Source organism: Bufo bufo, chromosome 1, assembly GCF_905171765.1.
Source record: "Bufo bufo chromosome 1, aBufBuf1.1, whole genome shotgun sequence".
In the NCBI taxonomy this organism is placed as follows: domain Eukaryota; kingdom Metazoa; phylum Chordata; class Amphibia; order Anura; family Bufonidae; genus Bufo; species Bufo bufo.
Window position 1 is genome coordinate 824520888 of NC_053389.1, and position 19497 is coordinate 824540384.

At 42.5% G+C, this 19497-nt stretch overlaps 1 protein-coding gene across 1 annotated transcript; it reads left to right on the top strand.

Annotated features, from left to right (window-relative positions):
- Positions 1–421: 421 nt before the first annotated feature.
- Positions 422–14760, top strand: LOC120987279. Its single transcript, XM_040415860.1, has 14 exons — positions 422–472; positions 4899–4961; positions 5624–5710; positions 10407–10497; positions 10606–10696; positions 10780–10868; positions 11739–11866; positions 12080–12131; positions 12237–12334; positions 12409–12548; positions 13621–13686; positions 14207–14253; positions 14379–14527; positions 14625–14760. Exons 2-14 carry the CDS (start codon positions 4901–4903, stop codon positions 14723–14725), a joined length of 1200 nt encoding a protein of 399 aa, XP_040271794.1. The 5' UTR covers positions 422–472; positions 4899–4900; the 3' UTR covers positions 14726–14760.
- The last annotated feature ends 4737 nt before the right edge of the window (positions 14761–19497 follow it).

A 19497-nucleotide genomic window follows, 5' to 3' on the forward strand; every position in this document is an offset into this window, starting at 1 on the left:
GCCCAAACTCCCTCCTCCCTTTAGACATCAGCCCAAACTCCCTCCTCCCTTTAGACGTCAGCCCAAACTCCCTCCTCCCTTTAGACGTCAGCCCAAACTCCCTCCTCCCTTTAGACGTCAGCCCAAACTCCCTCCTCCCTTCAGACGTCAGCCCAAACTCCCTCCTCCCTTTAGACGTCAGCCCAAACTCCCTCATCCAAAACTGCCTCATCCATCAGGTGTCAGCTCACAGACTCCCCTATGCCATGCCCCCCAATTTAACCTTCAGGCACACTATCCAATCAGCATAGGTAGTGTTCAAAGATCCTGCTGCTGATTGGCTAGTGGCAGGCAGTAGGCGTGCACCCAGTGTGGCAGTCAGTGGAACATGATCTGCCGGCCACCAGTGTTATTCAGGCAGCCCAGCAGATAAGGTGTCCGTCCCAGGCAAGCAGAAGAGCCGTGGTTCACACAGCGAGCAGCCTCCTACACAGTAAGAAACTGGCATTTCCCCTCCCCCCACTGAAGATGGCGGAGCGGCATCCTCAATTCATGGATCTCCGCTCCCAAACCCCCCTCCCCAGATGCCGTTATCCCCGGCTCCCCTCCCCAGATGCCGTGATACCCCGCTCCCCTCCCCCCTGCACAGATGCCTCGATCCCCGCTCCTCTCCCTCTCATAGATGTTGCGTTCCCCTGCTCCTCTCACCCCCCTCTCATAGATGTTGCGTTCCCCTGCTCCTCTCACCCCCCTCTCATAGACTCTGCGGTCCCCGGCGTCTCTCCCCCCCTCCCCCCTCTCTTAGACTCTGCGGTCCCCGGCGTCTCTGCCCCCCCTCCCCCTCTCATATATGTTGCGGTCCCCGGCGTCTCTCCCCCCCTCCCCCCTCTCATATATGTTGCGGTCCCCGGCGTCTATCCCCCCTCCCCCATCTCATATATGTTGCGGTCCCCGGCGTCTCTCTCCACCCTCTCATAGACTCTGCGGTCCCCGGCGTCTCTCTCCCCCTCCCCCCTCTCATATATGTTGCGGTCCCCGGCGTCTCTCCCCCCGTCTCCCCTCTCATATATGTTGCGGTCCCCGGCGTCTCTCTCCACCCTCTCATAGACTCTGCGGTCCCCGGCGTCTCTCTCCCCTCCCCCTCTCATATATGTTGCGGTCCCCGGCATCTCTCCCCCCCTCCCCCCTCTCATATATGTTGCGGTCCCTGGCGTCTCTCTCCACCCTCTCATAGACTCTGCGGTCCCCGGCGTCTCTCCCCCCCTCACCCCTCCCCCCTCTCATAGACTCTGCGGTCCCCGGTGTCTCTCCCCCCCTCCCCCCTCTCATAGACTCTGCGGTCCCCGGCGTCTCTCCCCCCTCCCCCCTCTCATAAACTCTGCGGTCCCCGGCGTCTCTCTCCCCCTCCTCCCCCTCATAAACTCTGCGGTCCCTGTCGTCTCTCCCCCCTTCCCCCTCTCATATATGTTGCGGTCCCCGGCGTCTCTCTCCCCCTCTCATCGACTCTGCGGTCCCCGGCGTCTCTCCCCCCCTCCCCCCTCTCATAGACTCTGCGGTCCCCGGCGTCTCTCCCCCCCTCCCCCGTCTCATTTATGTTGCGGTCCCCGGCGTCTCTCCCCCCTCCCCACTCTCATAAACTCTGCGGTCTCCGGCTTCCCCTCACCCTGCGTTCAGCTCCTTTCTCCCACCAGTCTGCTGCACTGCTTTTTCAGCGTCCCGGTGGTTACCATGGCAACTGGATGCCTTCCCAGGCATCCAGCTTGCTATGGTATAGTTAAGCCTGAGCAGGCTAAGTTTAAGTGAAGACACTCTGCAGTACACTATATAGTGTATTGCAGAGGAGGCATCAGACCCACTGGATCTTAAAGAACCAAGTGGGTCTGGGTCAGAAGATTAAAAGTAAAAAAACACTAATAAATAAAAAAAATAAAATAAAAATGTTTTCAAAGAATAAAATGAAACAAATAAAATACCCTACACATGTTTGGTATCACCGGGTCCGTAATGACACAATCTATGAAACGGTCATGTAACTTTCCCCTCACGGTGAACTACATAAAAAAATATTATGGTATTAAAATTTTGCTCACCTTTCTATAAAAATTTATTAAAAGTTATTTTAAAAAATCGTATGTACCCCAAAATAGTGTCATCAAACCGTCACCTCATCCCGCAAAAAATGAGACAATCGTCCAAAAAATAAAAAAAACTATGGCTCAGAATATGGAAAAACTGTGAAAAATAAACCATTTTTTTTTTTGTCACCTTACATCACAAAAAGTGTAATAGCAAGCGATCAAAAAGTCACACGCACCCCAAAATAGTGCCAATAAAACCGTCATCTCATCCCGCAAAAATCATACCCTACCCAAGGTAATCGCCCAAAATCTGAAAAAATTATGGCTCTCAGACTATGGAAACACTAAAACATGATTTTTTTAGCTTCAAAAATGAAATCACTGTGTAAAACTTAAATAAATAATAAAAAAAAAAGTATACATATTAGGTATCGCCGCATCAAAATCGACCGGCTCTATAAAAATATCACATGATCTAACCTGTCAGATGAATGTTGTAAATAACAAAAAATAAAAATGGTGCCAAAACAGCTATTTCTTGTTATCTCGCCTCACAAAAAGTGTAATATAGAGCAACCAAAAATCATTTGTACCCTAAACTAGTACCAACAATACTGCCACCCTATCCCGTAGTTTCTAAAACGGTGCCACTTTTTTGGAGTTTCTACTATAGGGGTGCATCAGGGGGGCTTCAAATGGGACATGGTGTAAATAAACCAGTCCAGCAAAACCTGCCTTCCAAATACCGTATTTGCCAAAATCTGCCAAAAAGTAAAATTTTGAAATTTTATCTCTATTTTACATTAATTCTTGTGTAACACCCAAAGGGTTAACAAAAATTTGTAAAATCATTTTTGAATACCTTGAGGGGTGTAGTTTATTGAATGGGGTCATTTTTGGCTGGTTTCTATTATATGAGCCTCGCAAAGTGACTTCAGACCTGAACTGGTCACTAAAAATTTGGTTTTTGTAAATTTAAGAAAAATTTCAAGATTTGCTTCTAAACTTCGTAGCCTTGTAACATCCCCAAAATAAAATATCATTCCCAAAATGATCCAAACATGAAGTAGACATATGGGGAATGTAAAGTAATAACTATCTTTGGAGGTATTACTATGTATTATAGAAGTAGAGAAATTGAAACTTGTAAATTTGCAATTTTTTATAAATGAATTTTTTGTATAAATAAAAATGTAATTTTTTTACTTCATTTTACCAGTGTCATGAAGTACAATATGTGATGAAAAAACAATCTTAGAACGGCCTGGATAAGTCAAAACGTTTTAAAGTTATCAGCACTTAAAGTGACACTGGTCAGATTTGCAAAAAATGGCCAAGTCAGTAAGGTTAAATAGGGCCGATTCCTTAAGGGGTTAAAAAAAATAAAAAAATTGACATGTTAGGTATTGCTTTGTCCGTAATGACCTGCTCTATAATAATACCACATGAAATAAGCCCTCAGTTAAACACGTTAAAATAAATTAAATAAAAACTGTGTAAAAAAAACTAAATTTTTTTGGGTAAACTTGCGACACTAAAAGTGTAATCCCAAGCAATCAAACAGTAATAAGAGCCACAAAATTGTGCCAATCTTTCCGTCATCTCATCCCGCAAAAAAGGACTCTACATAAGACAAACTCTGTAAAAAAATAAAATAAAATAAAAATAAAAGCTGCCAAAACATCTATTTTGGATTAATTTAGAGCAACCGAAAATCATATGTACCCTATAATAGTACCAAAAAAAATGACACCTTATACTGTAGTTTCAAAAATGTGATAATTTTTTTGGAGGTTCTACTATAGGGGTGCATCAGCAGCAGTGTTCCCTCTAACCCTTGGCAGCTGCTGAGCATGGTCGGCTCAGAGCTGGTCACTGCACCACCACAGGTTGGCGGTATGAAAAGTGAAAATAATTGTCACATCAAATACAGAGTACAATCCATGCACCATCCCGTACAATACAGTGTAATCCCTGCACCTTGCTGTACAAAGTACAATATATTTCTCACGCCATGCTTTACAATATACAGTATTGAACCTACACTGCGGGGTTTTGCTATATATTGCACGCCATGGTACATGGTACATAAAATGGAGGATACGCTACGTAGTATGCACGCCCCCTTCCCTCATTCACTATATTGGGTTACATGCAGGTTTTCTCCGAGTCCTGAAGGGTCACTCAATGGCTCTGGCTGGGTGCTGTGTACGTTGTTGACTCGGGGCACCACAGAGTCCTACTCACCGTGATTAGATGAACATGATGAATCTGCCGCTCAGAGGCAGAAAGCCCTGAGGCTGTCCATAATTAATTTTTCTGTCGGTTGCCATTTTTTATGTTTTTCTGCCCCATATATTAAAGGTGTACTATGCCTCTAGACATCTTATCCCCTGGCGATAAGAAGTTTGATCGCGGTGGGCCCCGTCTACTGGGACCCCCGCAATCTCTGCCTTGTGGAAGTCTCAAATCAGCGCATGCAGCAAAGTTTTCTCCGTTCCTGATAACGGTCGAACAGGTACATAATTGACACGCCTTATCCCATAGAATTCAGGGGGTGTTACGTGATGTTGGCAACACCAAAGCCCTAAGCTTCTATGCTCACGACTTCTGTATTTTTCCGTCATAAGGTATGGAGCTCACTTTGCTCTGTATGCTGATTTCATGGTCCCTCTACGTAGAGATTGCAGTGGTGTCCCAGTGGACGGACCCCCATGATCATACATCTTATTCTCTATCCTTTGGACAGGGGTTAATTTGGCTCGGAACGCAGTACGCCCATAATTATTACATTATTTTGTGTACTAATGAACGCTATTATTTTTTAATTTAATATTTTAGAAATGAGTGATCAAATCAATACATTGAAAGAATATGAAAAATTTAGACAAGACATGCATGATGGTAAGGTATCATAATCACGGTATAATTTTTTTAAACTTTCTGCGGTGATGTCACAAGTGTATAATTATAATTTTTTTTTCGTCAGATACATATACCGTATATATTGTTTATTTTGTTTAGTTGATTTCACACAGTTTAATTTGTTGTTAATCATGTACTAATATGTTCATAATGAAAATTTCATTAAAGTTGTTATGTTAAATTTGTTACAAGGCTTGTAGTTAAAACGAAACAAAGCTACAACACACGTCTCTCTTTCTTGGCCGGTATCTAGTATCAAGTGTTTCTGTCTTTGTCCGTTGACACTTATTTCCTAGTGACTGCTCATCATAGCTTCTGCAGCTGACGTAACAAACAGTGCCTCTCCGCAAATCAGTGACCAAAAAGCTGTTTTGGCTCCTTCATTAATTCTAGAAGTCTGACACCTCTGTGTTCATTTATTTGCGTAGAGTCAACGTGTTACGTCAGCTGCAGATTCTATGATCTGCAACCATGAGGAAATAGGTGTCAGCGGACAAAGAAGTGACCACTTTATATTATAGCCGGGTGGCCACAGAGGTTGGACAACTTATTTTACAAGATAACAACTCTAAATACTTTCTGAGCTATATGACTTCCAAAATCTTAAAATATATTAAAAAAATTATATATTTTTTTTATAGGGATTTTGACAGAAAATGGCTTTCATAGCAAAGTCCGATCTTTATTATTGGATGTGACAATTCCATTGACAAAGAGTGAATGCCAAGGTAATGCAATAGCACCCCAAATAATATATAATTTTAAAAATAATTACACATTTTTAATAATGTAATTCAAGTTAAGACATGTAACATAAAAAATTTGGACTTGTGGTACGTGAAAGTAACATTTTTTTGTAGACTTGGGTTTCAGTGTATCTTCTTTCAACGATTATGAGAATGATTTCTCAGACTTCAGTGCTCTGCATTTTCTCTCCCGTACCTATGTCATGTAATTGAGACGCACCTAATGTTAGTTTATTGGAATGTGTATTGATGATATGACACAGAGAATGGAGAAGAGCATGTGTTTTTGCAGACTTTCCCTGGATCGTTCTCCTTATTGGAGTAGGTATTAAGATTCAACCTTTTGCTTATCAATAATTTACACATTTATTCAAAAATGTAAAAATTTTCAGTAGTATATGTAAAAGGTCTTCTAATAGACCGGTTATATTTGATATTATCTCTTAGGCCTCTTTCACACTTGCGCTGTCCGGATCCGTCGTGTACTCGATTTGCCGGAGGTGCCCGCCGGATCCGTAACACCGCAAGTGAACTGAAGGCATTTAAATACGGATCCGTCTTCAAAATGCGTTCAGTGTTACTATTGCAGCAGGACGCTATTAAAGTCCTGGTTGCCATAGTAGTAGTGGGGAGCGGGGGAGCAGTATACTTACCGTCCGTGCGTCTCCCGGGGCGCTCCAGAATGACGTCAGAGCGCCCCATGCGCATGGATGACGTGATCCATGCAATCACGTCACCCATGCGCGTGGGGCCCCCTGACGTCATTCTGGAGCGCTCTGGGAGCCGCACAGACGGTAAGTATGCTGCTCCCCCGCTGCCCACTACACTTTACAATGGCAAACAGGACTTTAGCGTCCTTGCAGCCATGGTAACCATTCAGAAAAAGCTAAACGTCGGATCCGGTAATGCGCCGAAACAACGTTTAGCTTAAGGCCGGATCCGGATCAATGCCTTTCAATGGGCATTAATTCCGGATCCGGCCTTGCGGCAAGTGTTAAGGATTTTTGACCGGAGCAAAAAGCGCAGCATGCTGCAGTATTTTTTCCGGCCAAAAAAGTTCCTGTCCTGAACTGAAGACATCCTGATTAGAGATGGCCCGAACTATCCGACGGCGAACAGTTCCCGGCGAACATAGCTTGTTCGCGTTCGCCTCTGCCGGGCGAACACATGCGATGTTCGGTCCGCCCCCTATACATCATCATTGAGCAAACTTTGACCCTGTACCTCACAGTCAGCAGACACATTCCAGCCAATCAGCAGCATACCCTCCCTCCCAGACCCTCCCACCTCCTGCACAGCATCCATTTTAGATTCATTCTGAAGCTGCAGTCTTAGTGAGAGGAGGGAGACTGTAACTGCTGCTGATTTAATTGGGAAATCGATAGCTAGGCTAGTGAATTCAGTGTCCACTCCAGTCCTGAAAGACTCATCTGATCTCTGCTGTAAGGACAGCGTCCTGACAGCACCCCAAAAAGCCCTTTTTAGGGCTGCAACATTAGTCTGCTTTTTTTTTTTCCTTTATATACATATTGCAGTTGCCTGGCCTGCCTGTGTGTGAGGAGCTGCAGGCCCACAGACTGTAGTGTGCCCACTGCCAGTGCTCACCCCTGTCATCCCGTGTGGCACAGGACTTTGCTTAAAAAAAAGGCACTTCATTTTTACACTTTAATCTAAGGTTAGTTGCCTGCCAGTGTGTGTCAGGCCGACTTCAACTGACTGTAGTGTGCCCACTGCCAGTGCCCACCCCTGTCATCCCGAGTGGCACAGGACTTTGCTTAAAAAATAGGCACTTAATTTTTACACTTTAATCTAAGGTTAGTTGCCTGCCAGTGTGTGTCAGGCTGACTTCCACTGACTGTAGTGTGCCCACTGCCAGTGCCCACCACTCATACCGGCTGGCACAGGACTTTGCTTAAAAAAGGCATTTAATTTTTACACTTTAATGTAATTTCAGCTGCTTGCCTGCTGCTAGTGTGTGTCAGGCCGACTTCAACTGACTGTAGTGTGCCCACTGCCAGTGCCCACCCCTGTCATACCGAGTGGCACAGGACTTTGCTTAAAAAATAGGCACTTAATTTTTACACTTTAATCTAAGGTTAGTTGCCTGCCAGTGTGTGTCAGGCTGACTTCCACTGACTGTAGTGTGCCCACTGCCAGTGCCCACCACTCATACCGGCTGGCACAGGACTTTGCATAAAAAAGGCATTTAATTTTTACACTTTAGTGTAATTTCAGCTGCTTGCCTGCTGCTAGTGTGTGTCAGGCCGACTTCAACTGACTGTAGTGTGCCCACTGCCAGTGCCCACCCCTGTCATCCCGTGTGGCACAGGACTTTGCTTAAAAAAAAGGCACTTCATTTTTACACTTTAATCTAAGGTTAGTTGCCTGCCAGTGTGTGTCAGGCCGACTTCAACTGACTGTAGTGTGCCCACTGCCAGTGCCCACCCCTGTCATCCCGAGTGGCACAGGACTTTGCTTAAAAAATAGGCACTTAATTTTTACACTTTAATCTAAGGTTAGTTGCCTGCCAGTGTGTGTCAGGCTGACTTCCACTGACTGTAGTGTGCCCACTGCCAGTGCCCACCACTCATACCGGCTGGCACAGGACTTTGCTTAAAAAAGGCATTTAATTTTTACACTTTAATGTAATTTCAGCTGCTTGCCTGCTGCTAGTGTGTGTCAGGCCGACTTCAACTGACTGTAGTGTGCCCACTGCCAGTGCCCACCCCTGTCATACCGAGTGGCACAGGACTTTGCTTAAAAAATAGGCACTTAATTTTTACACTTTAATCTAAGGTTAGTTGCCTGCCAGTGTGTGTCAGGCTGACTTCCACTGACTGTAGTGTGCCCACTGCCAGTGCCCACCCCTGTCATACCGAGTGGCACAGGACTTTGCTTAAAAAATAGGCACTTAATTTTTACACTTTAATCTAAGGTTAGTTGCCTGCCAGTGTGTGTCAGGCTGACTTCCACTGACTGTAGTGTGCCCACTGCCAGTGCCCACCACTCATACCGGCTGGCACAGGACTTTGCTTAAAAAAGGCATTTAATTTTTACACTTTAATGTAATTTCAGCTGCTTGCCTGCTGCTAGTGTGTGTCAGGCCGACTTCAACTGACTGTAGTGTGCCCACTGCCAGTGCCCACCCCTGTCATACCGAGTGGCACAGGACTTTGCTTAAAAAATAGGCACTTAATTTTTACACTTTAATCTAAGGTTAGTTGCCTGCCAGTGTGTGTCAGGCTGACTTCCACTGACTGTAGTGTGCCCACTGCCAGTGCCCACCACTCATACCGGCTGGCACAGGACTTTGCATAAAAAAGGCATTTAATTTTTACACTTTAGTGTAATTTCAGCTGCTTGCCTGCTGCTAGTGTGTGTCAGGCCGACTTCAACTGACTGTAGTGTGCCCACTGCCAGTGCCAACCACTGATACCGGGTGGCACAGTAGCTTGCCGATAAATAAGGCATTTAATTTTTAGACAGTAGTCTAAATTCAGTTGCTTGCCTGCTGCCAGTGTGTGTCAGGCCCGCTTCCACTGACTGTAGTGTGCCCACTGCCAGTGCCAACCACTGATACCGGGTGGCACAGTAGCTTGCCGATAAATAAGGCATTTAATTTTTAGACAGTAGTCTAAATTCAGTTGCTTGCCTGCTGCCAGTGTGTGTCAGGCCCTCTTCCACTGACTGTAGTGTGCCCACTGCCAGTGCCAACCACTCATACCGGGTGGCACAGTAGCTTGCCGATAAATAAGGCATTTAATTTTTACACTTTAGTGTAATTTCAGTTGCTTGCCTGCTGCCAGTGTGTGTCAGGCCCGCTTCTACTGACTGTAGTGTGCCCACTGCCAGTGCCAACCACTGATACCATCTCCCCGTTCGAAAAATCAATTCAATTGACCTTTCGGGGACCCTTGGTGTTGTACGTGGCTGGGTGGAGGAAGAAACCTTCAATGACATCACCGGGACGTGGCTAGCTTGGTATCCAACCTTGTGCAAATGGGGAGTTTGCGGTTGTGCAAATGAACTGTTTGCGGTGCATTAAAAGGGGAGTTTGGTCTGTCAATGTCTGTGATGCGGGCGTAACCCTTACACTACCTGATCGATACAACATCATACCTGATCGTATACACACACTGGATGTTTTAAAGCACGTTATTCCAAACAATTTAGGAATGTTAGTTGATTTATGCCCTTTATGGATTAAAACCCGACTCTGCGTCCACTACGTAATTTTCCATGGGAGTTTTGCCATAGATCCCCCTCCGGCATGCCACAGTCCAGGTGTTAGACCCCTTGAAACAACTTTCTCATCACTATTGTGGCCAGAAAGAGTCCCTGTGGGTTTTAAAATTCGCCTGTCTATTGAAGTCTATGGCGGTTCGCCCGGTTCGCCAGTTCGCGAACATTTGCGGAAGTTCTCGTTCGCTGTTCGCGAACTGAAAATTTTATGTTCGCGACATCACTAATCCTGATGCATCCTGAACGGATTTCTCTCCATTCAGAATGCATTAGGATAAAACTGATCAGGATTTTCCTGGCATAGAGCCCCGACGACGGAACTCTATGCCGGAACACAACAATGCAAGTGTGAAAGAGCCCTTATTTAAATTTATTTATTTTTATTCATTTTAATAAACTATATAGATATATAATTATTATTTTTTTTTTCAAACAGGTGATTTCATAATTAGGTCTTTATTTGAACAAGGATACACCCAGAAGGAGATGTTAATGATGCTTGACAGAAAATTTGATATAAAAATTTTGTACGTATTTGTTTAATCAGACTACAGATATAAAAATTGTATTATGTATAACAGTCAAATCTTTATTTGTTTCAAAGTCAACTATTTTCTACCTATTTATACTTCTAGAGATCGACACTTAAGGCGAATTTTGAAACGTTTAGGATTAAGGCGAAGATGTAATGACCGCCCTTTTGAAGCAATATTTCAGGCGGTTCAGGTGGGTCGGTTTAATAATTATTTTTTGACTATATAGTTTAATGAAGTAGGAATTTATTTTCACCTCACATAATTTCATTGCAGGGTGAGCTTCAAAACTGGTCTCCTTTTAAAGGTATAAGAGCAATGCACAAGCGCATTAGAGATGTTAGAGGAGTTCAACCCTGCTATAGGTAATATATATATATATATATATATTTATATTTTTATATACTGTATATACTCGAGTATAAGACGAGTTTTTTGGCACATATTTTTGTGCTCAAAAAGCCCCCTCGTCTTATACTCGAGTCTAGGTCTGTATTATGGCAACTTACATTGGCATAATACAGACCATGACATGTTGGGGGCGGAGAAGCTGTTACTTACCTTTACAGCTGCTCCGGTCAGCTCCCAGCACGTCCGCGCGGCACCTCTGTTAAGCTCCCAGTGTAAATCTCGTGAGACACGCGTGCCGCGAGATTTACACTGGGAGCAGACCGCGAGATTTACACCGGCAGTAAGTACCGGCCCCTGCACAGCCTCCCCTCCCCCTGGACATCCCCCCCTCCCCCTGGACAGCCCCCCCTCCCTGGCCAAGTATGAAGTAGGGAGGAAGGGGGAACAAAAAAATAATAATAAACAACCTGATAAATATAAAAAAATTTAAAATAAATAAATGCCCAGTTGATGGGAGTCTGACTCCCTGTATTTAATGCAGAGTGTGTGTGTATATAATGCACACACTCTGCATTAAATACAGGGAGTCAGAGTCAGACTCCCATCAATCTAAATCACCCTCTTGCAGATGTGTGTATATAATGTAGAGTGTGTGCATTATACACATACACTCTGCATTATAGCTGCATTTCCTACCCTAGTCTTATACTCGAGTCAATAATTTTTCCCATTTTTTGGGGGTAAATTTAGGGGCCTCGGCTTATATTTGGGTCGGCTTATACTCGAGTATATACGGTATTTATATTTTTATATATAATCTATTTTTAATTAATTGTAATTTTATTAGCATCAATTAATAATTTATATAATTTATTTTAATTTAGAAACGATATTCATGATGTAATGAGGGAACTTGACAAGGATGGACTGTTGAGACGTCGACCCGGACGCTGTAAAATACCAAGAAGAGTATATTCAACCAAGGGTCCAAATGATATTTGGCACATAGATGGTACGTATTCATACAGTTTGATGTTTTATAAAGTGTGGCACTTAATCATTTTTTACAAATTAGACTAAATACATAATGCCTCTAGCTTGTTTATATTTTTTTAAGCCATGCACGTTTACATTCTATTGGCTATGTTTTATGTTTCTATTAAATAAAATAAAAAAGTTGTCTATGAACTATGTTCTCGCGTAAATTTAACTTTATCATCTCTAGGTAATGATAAGTTACGTTTTTATGGAATATGGATACATCTTGGTATTGATGGGTACGTTTATTATAATGTGAAGTTAATTGTCTTCGTTTGTTATTTAGTACTATACTAACCAAAGTAACAAATACTTAAATTCATTGTTATAATTTTGTATGTCAGATTTTCAAGACGTGTTATTTGGCTTCATGCAGCAACATCAAATCGTAAACCGGACTTCATTGCACGTTATTTTATTGATGCAGTGGTCAGGGAACATGGTAATATAAAATATTCTGCATCAGACCTAGCTTATTATAATAAATTTCAAAATATTATTGTATTTTCATTTTAGGTTGTCCGCGTGTAGTGAGAGCAGACAGAGGAAAAGAGAATGTCTCAGTCGCTGAAGTACAGACTTCTTTCAGATATCGTCATAATGACATTTTATCTGGCACTAAAAGTTTCAGATATGGCAAGTCTGTACATAATCAAGTAATTTTGTTATATTAAATTTTTATTATTTATTAGAAATATAATTAAATAATGCTAATTCGATGGCTTGTCTCACCAATCTTACTATTTGTTAGTATGTTGTTCTTGCTAAGACAACAATATTACCCACTAATATCAAATTGTTTTCATTTACCTTCTATGAAAGTTAATTCCAAACCTGTAGTCCATGTTTGCCTTTATTGTGAATGGTCTTGTCATTTTGTTCATTTGTCATTTTGTTATATCCCACAGAGCTCCAAGGAAGCCTGTGTCAGGCATGCTTACTTAGTTTTATTGTTCCACAGGTCCTTTTATAATGCTCTGTCATTTTCACAGATCTAAGTTCTGGCCACTGAACAATCAGCCTTGAGTTCTGCTCTCCTACGCTGTCACTTCATTCTCCTGCTCTATAAATTTCCATGACTCACCATCCAACAGTTCAGCAGTGTTATAATGTATAGCATTGGGCGAGGAGGTAAATTTTTCCACCTTCACTGCAGAGACTTGTCAGTGTCGCACTCTATACTAAACACTATAAAGCTACTGGACTGTCAGACGCCCAGTCATGGCAACTATCATAGCAGGATAGTTAATTCACAATGTGTGTGGTAGAGCCAGAAGGAAGGAGATTCTTCAATGGTTATGGCGTGCAAACAGACATAGCATAACAGAGTAGCTGTTGAACACGAAAACCAACTGAGCATGATTCATCTATGTGTCTCAACAGCGCTGTTTAAGGTAACCAGACAAAACACCATTCATATGAAGGCAGGCACATGGACTAGAGGTTGAGGAATACCTTTTCAACCCTGTATTCAAAATATATGCAATTAGTGCTAAATATTGTAGTTTCAACAACCTGTATATTGGTAAATATATCAACATTCTTGGGTCAAGCCCCTTGAATATGTTAAATGTGAAGCTCTTTTTCATAATATTTTATTTCAAGTAAGTTTATAATTTATCATTAATACTTCCTCGACTAATATGTTTATGTATTAAAATTTACTGTTAATGTTAAGAATCAAAATTATAACTTGTAAAATTTTATCATTCTCTTTGCTTGAAAAAGCGTGCAGAGTGTTTTAACGGACATCTAAAAAAATCATGGATTTGCATGTGGCAGAATCATTTTGAGGTAAATAATTTTTAGTTTTTCAGTAAGATTATTTAAAAGGGTTGTCTGTGAATAACATTGTTATCCCCAACCCAGACGATATGTCACAAGTATGTGATAGTGTTGGGTCTCACTGCTACCCCTCAGTCCCCACCCTTCTAGACCATAATCTTGAATGCAATTACTTTGCCCTGCCTATAAGAGTGTTATGCAAATGTCATGGGTAACAATTGGAGCACAGAAGATACTCTAGTAAAACACTTTTAATTCTGTGTTCCAATTGATTCCATCTTGTGTATTTTACATCACACACTTCCTACTCAAGCTCTGGCCCTGTTTATTCCTATGTTGGGGTTATTGGCCAAGCGCTCACACTAACCTTGCTTACTTATCAAATATCTTATGTATATTCAAATTAAATATTTTGTAAATAATTTGCCAATCACTTCAAATAAACATTTCTTATTTTTTAAATAAAAAAAAAAACCTAATATGAAAATGTATAAATACATTTCACAATTATTTAATTCTTCCAAAACAGGCAATGTTGGAGGCTCAGATTTTGGATCTTTCAAATCCCATTCATATGTAGGTATTAGTAATTTTAATATTAGACTAACTTCTTTAAATGATCATCATGATATTCAAATATAATTTTTATTGCTTTCCTATTGTCAAAACTTAATTTTACTTTTATTTTTTAATTATTCAAGACATTGTATCCAGTTTTGTTTTCTACTAATTATTAACAACGAGCTTGAGCGTGAGCGCATCGAATGGAATAACCATAAAATAAGGAGACAAGGACATACTGATGGCCACTATGGAAAACCAGATTTACTCTTTAATGCTCCACCTCAAGGTAGTCATAACACACATGTATAAATAATATTTTATTCCCAATTGAAAAATGTATTCTCAATTGATATCTTTATTGATTTGAGATCTCAATATTTCAGGGACTGTAAATCAACTACTTGAAGTCGATCAAGACCTTCTACAGTATGCTGAGACATTAGCATGCAAGAAAGGTGTTCCAATGCAGGTTGCCAACAAATAATTTCGAAGACACTGCTCAACTCTTCTAAAACAGGCTGGACATGAAAATATTTTTGGTGTAAAGGAAGCAATGGCTGCATACCTACTCATCGAAAATAGCATTTCACATAAGATCAACACTGAGCATTTAGATCTGCCCAAGACCTTTCTTGAAGCATGCAAAATATATGATGTGGTGTTATCAGATAATAATGAACAAACTGTTATGTAAATCTGAATGCCATGTAATTTTACAATGTCTAAAAATATCTTTTTAAAAGTCTCAACATTTATTTTTAAAAAACCTTTAAAAAAATAAAATTGACATGGATTAAAATGTTACATGGGAAATCCAATATGGGTTGTTTCTTTGCCAACTGTCTTCTTATTTGAAAATGCAGCAAGGGTACTACAAGCAGGGACCGTTAACCATGAAAATATCTCTTTGTTGTTAAATGTTATAATTACATGACAGTAATCACTGTCTAAAGGTCTAAATAGAAACCGAGAGAAGAATGATGACGGAAACAAGAAAAGATGGAGGGGGGGTGATTGTATGGAGGACATCAAAGAGAGGAAAATTTAAGATACAGACCTCCATCTTCTATTCAGTGACAGCTTTTATTCTTAGGCCTCTTTCAGACAGGCGTTACGGGAACACCTCCACAATTTTTCCACGGGAGTGCAAAACATTGTAATGCGTTTTGCACTCGCGTGAGAAAAATTTTCATGTTTGGTACCCAAACCTGAACTTCTTCACAGAAGTTTGGGCTTGGGATCGGTGGTTTGTAGATTGGATTATTTTCCCTTTTATAACATGGCTTTAAGGAAAAATAATAGCATTCTGAATACAGAATGCATAGTAAAATAGCGCAGGAAGGGGTTAAAAAAAATAATTTAACACACCTTAATCCACTTGTTCGCGATGCCGGCATCTCCTTCTGTCTCCTTTGCTGAACAGGACCTGTGGTGAGCATTAATTACAGGTAAAGGACCTGTGGTGACGTCACTCCGTTCATCACATGATCCATCACCATTGTAAAAGATCATGTGATGGATCATGTGATGACCGGAGTGACGTCACCACAGGTCCTTTACCTGTATTTAATGCTCACCACAGGTCCTGTTCAGCAAAGGAGAAAGAAGGAGATACCGGCATCGCGAACAAGTGGACTAAGGTGAGTTAAATTATTTTATTTATTTTTTTAACCCCTCCAGCGCTATTTTACTATGCATTCTGTATTCCGAATGCTATTATTTTCCCTTATAACCATGTTATAAGAGAAAATAATAATGATCGGGTCTCCATCCCGATCGTCTCCTAGCAACCGTGCGTGAAAATCGCACCGCATCCGCACTTGCTTGTGGATGCTTGCGATTTTCACGCAACCCCATTCACTTCTATGGGGCCTGGGTTGCCTGAAAAACACAGAATATAGAGCATGCTGCGATTTTCATGAATCACCGCTCATTTGAACAGCCCCATAGAAATTAATGGGTCGGTATTCAGTGCGGGTGCAATGCGTTCACCTCACGGATCGCATCCGCGCGGAATACTCGCCCGTGTGAAAGTGGCCTTAGTGTTGCAGTAAAAACAACAGTATGTTCACTTCTACGTGTTTCTGATCCTTTCTCATGACAAAGGTGAGCACTTACACTCTTGCTTAAGTAGGCAGGGTCACTAATTACCAGGTGGATGCAATTTACATGTCATACGCCCAACTTCCATTCACTAACATTTTCCACATTGTCAGAAGAAAAACATTAGAAAAAAAATGCATACATCAATATAAAAATAAAATGACAACAAGGAATCAATAATGTTAAATTAAATCTGGTTTTCAATTCAGACCCTTGGGTACAGAGGTACCTATGGAAAAGATCAAAAAGACATCTCTGTTTAGTAACTTGCGTCTATGTTAACCTCCCCTGATGGTGGGATTAACCCGTTTCAGGGCTTGTACCTAGAAACCCGTAGTGTTGCCCATGCTGGATTACCTCATAATGGAGACTAACTGCTAATACATTCGTGACTTTGGTGAGGGGTGTGTCTGAGAGTTGTCTACGAATCCTGACTTTCCATTTCATCCACCATGATGGCCCACATTGAGATTGACCCTTGACCTCTGTAGGGGCAGGAACACATAGAGAGTTTAAGAACCCCCCACCCCTCCACCTCCTCAGTGTTTTCCTGCCCCTACAGGGGCCAACACGTGGAGAGGATCCTCCTTTAAGGAGGATAACAACTTTATTTCTTTACACGTTCTCCAGCTGGCCTCCCGCGGCATGGGCTAAGGCTGGCAAGCTTGGAGCATCAAGGAGCCTCGTCTTGGCCTATGCCGAGGCCTGCGGTCCTCCCATACCTTTGAACTTCCTTCCCTCCTTGAGGAAGCAGTCGGGGGTGCCGGCTTCACTGGACATCTCGCGCGCTGCGCTCGGCGTCCCTTCCTTCTGGAGGCGGGCCGAGCGCTTGTGACCGGCAGGGGGAGCAGGTGCAGCGCATGGAGCGCTTCTGGAGGCGGGCCAGGCGACGCACGTATCCTCTAGTAGGCTGGTGCTGCGCAGGCCCACGCCGTCACCAGGGTCGCAGCTAGATGACGTCAGACGCCGGGTTTTTAAAAAAAGAAAAGACAGCGGTTCCTTCCGGCCCTTCGCCTGCTACACCGCGATGTCTGAGACACCTGCTCCCCGCCAGGAAGGTCCTGATCCTACTGCCACCAGTACCGTGAGTCCCCTTCTGGGGGGTGTATATTTCAGATTCTTTATCTTGAAATACTAATTTTGGCATATCTGGTTGCTTCCTCACTCCAGGGCAGCAAGGAGTCAAAATCAAAACCTAAACTCTTAAAATGCTGTGCTTGTTCCAAGCGTCTCCCTGAGAACTACAAAAAAAGGCTGTGAAAATCTTGCACAACGGAAATATGGAAGGAAGAACAACCAGATATACTCTCTGAAATGAAGTCCTTTATTGCGGACGAGATTAAGTCTTCTTTAGCCACCTTGTCTGCCCCCGCTAGTAACCCCAACCCTTCTAAGAAACACAAACTGTCCGTTATCTCCTCTTCTGATGGTGAAGATGTTAAAGTGGCCTCCGCCTCATCCAGACAATTTCCTAATGAGGAACCCTTGTCTGACGGGGAAATTTTGGACGAGGAAAAAAATATTTTTTCTCCGCTGATGAAATGGAGGAAATGCTAAGAGCAGTCAGATCCACAATTGGAATTGAGAATACCCCTAGGCCCCGTACGGTACAGGATGAGATGTTTGGGGGTCTTAGATCTAAATCTTAAATAGTTTTTCCCATCAATGAAAATATAAGAGAGATGATAATGGAGGAGTGGTCAGACCCGGAGAAGAGATTAGGCGTTCCGAAAGAATTCAGAAACAGACTCTGCTTTGACCCGACTGAAAGCAAATTAAACAATCAGACACCTAAAGTCGATTTACAGTGGGCAAGGTAGTAAAGAAGACCGCTCTACCCTTTGAAGACTCCTCACAGTTGGGTGATCCTATGGATAGAAAGGCAGATGTGCTCCTAAAAAAAATCCTGGGAGTCTGCTATGTTCGGGGTAAAAACTAATATTACTGCTACCTCCGTTGCCAGGGCGATGTATATATGGCTAGGAGAACTGGACGAACATCTAAAAAACAAGACTCCAAAAGAAGAGATCAGGGATTCTCTCCCTCTTCTCCGCTCCGCCACAGCGTTTTTGGCCGAGGCCTCAGCAGAGATCCTACAGGGGGAAAGGTAAATCTGGTCGATGGAGCTATCCAAAAGGGGGGAGAGGAAGCGGCTTCATCCTCAATCCCAAGAATAGACAAAATAAACAGCAATGACGCCAGAGTAGGGGGGCGACTGATGGGTTTTCTATCTTCCTGGAAACAGGTAACCTCAAATCCCTGGTTTCTAAATGTAATCTCTCAGGGCTACAAGATAGAATTCACATCAGAGATTCTGCATCTCACCCCAGCGCAAATCAGAACTTCCGAAAATTTGGCAGGGCGTCCAGGACCTCTTAGATATAGGCGTAATTCAAAAGGTCCTTATCCCAGAGGAAAGGAGAGGGTTTTATTCCAGCATCTTTTTAGTAAAAAAAAAACAGACCAATCTTTTCGCACTATAATAAACCTAAAACCCCTAAACAGGTCTATTCTATACAGGAGGTTCAGGATGGAAACCATCCGATCCACAATCCCTCTGATCCAGAAAGGGGCGTTCATGTCGTCAATCCATCTAAAGGACGCTTACTACCATGTCCCTATTCATCATCTCTCCCAGAAATATCTAAGATTCGCTCTAAGGGGATTGGACAGGTCGATCCATCACTTTCAATATGTCGCCCTCCCTTTCGGTATTTCCTCGGCTTCCAGGGTCTTCACAAAAGTCGTGGTAGAGATGGTGGCCTACCTTTGTCAGGAAGGAATTACAATTATCCCATATCTTGACGACTTCTTAATTCTGGTCAAGACAGAATCCGAAAACCTTCTGGCAACCCAAAGATTCTCGGAATTCTTAAAAAATCTCTGCTGGATCATAAATATAAAAAAATCCACCCTAATCCCATCCAAGAGAATAAGGTTCCTGGGTGTGGAATTGGACTCATCCCTGTTGAAAACCTTCCTCCCTCAGGACAAGGCTACTGCGCTGACAGAAAAAATCTGAATGTTCCAGAGGACTCGCAATTGCTCCATCAGAAAGGCCATGAGTCTCCTTGGAAGCCTAACCGCCTGCATTCCCTCGGTTGCATCTTAAGTATTTGGGACGGAAAGCAAGTAAGTTTAGACAGGAATTCC

Bases quoted from the DNA above. Each gene is read 5' to 3' on its own strand.
- LOC120987279 (XM_040415860.1), top strand. From the start codon at position 4,901: ATGAGTGATCAAATCAATACATTGAAAGAATATGAAAAATTTAGACAA. The intron at 11,867-12,079 runs GTACGTATTCAT...TATCATCTCTAG, and splicing joins TGATATTTGGCACATAGATG to GTAATGATAAGTTACGTTTT. The intron at 12,335-12,408 runs GTAATATAAAAT...TTTTCATTTTAG, and splicing joins TGCAGTGGTCAGGGAACATG to GTTGTCCGCGTGTAGTGAGA.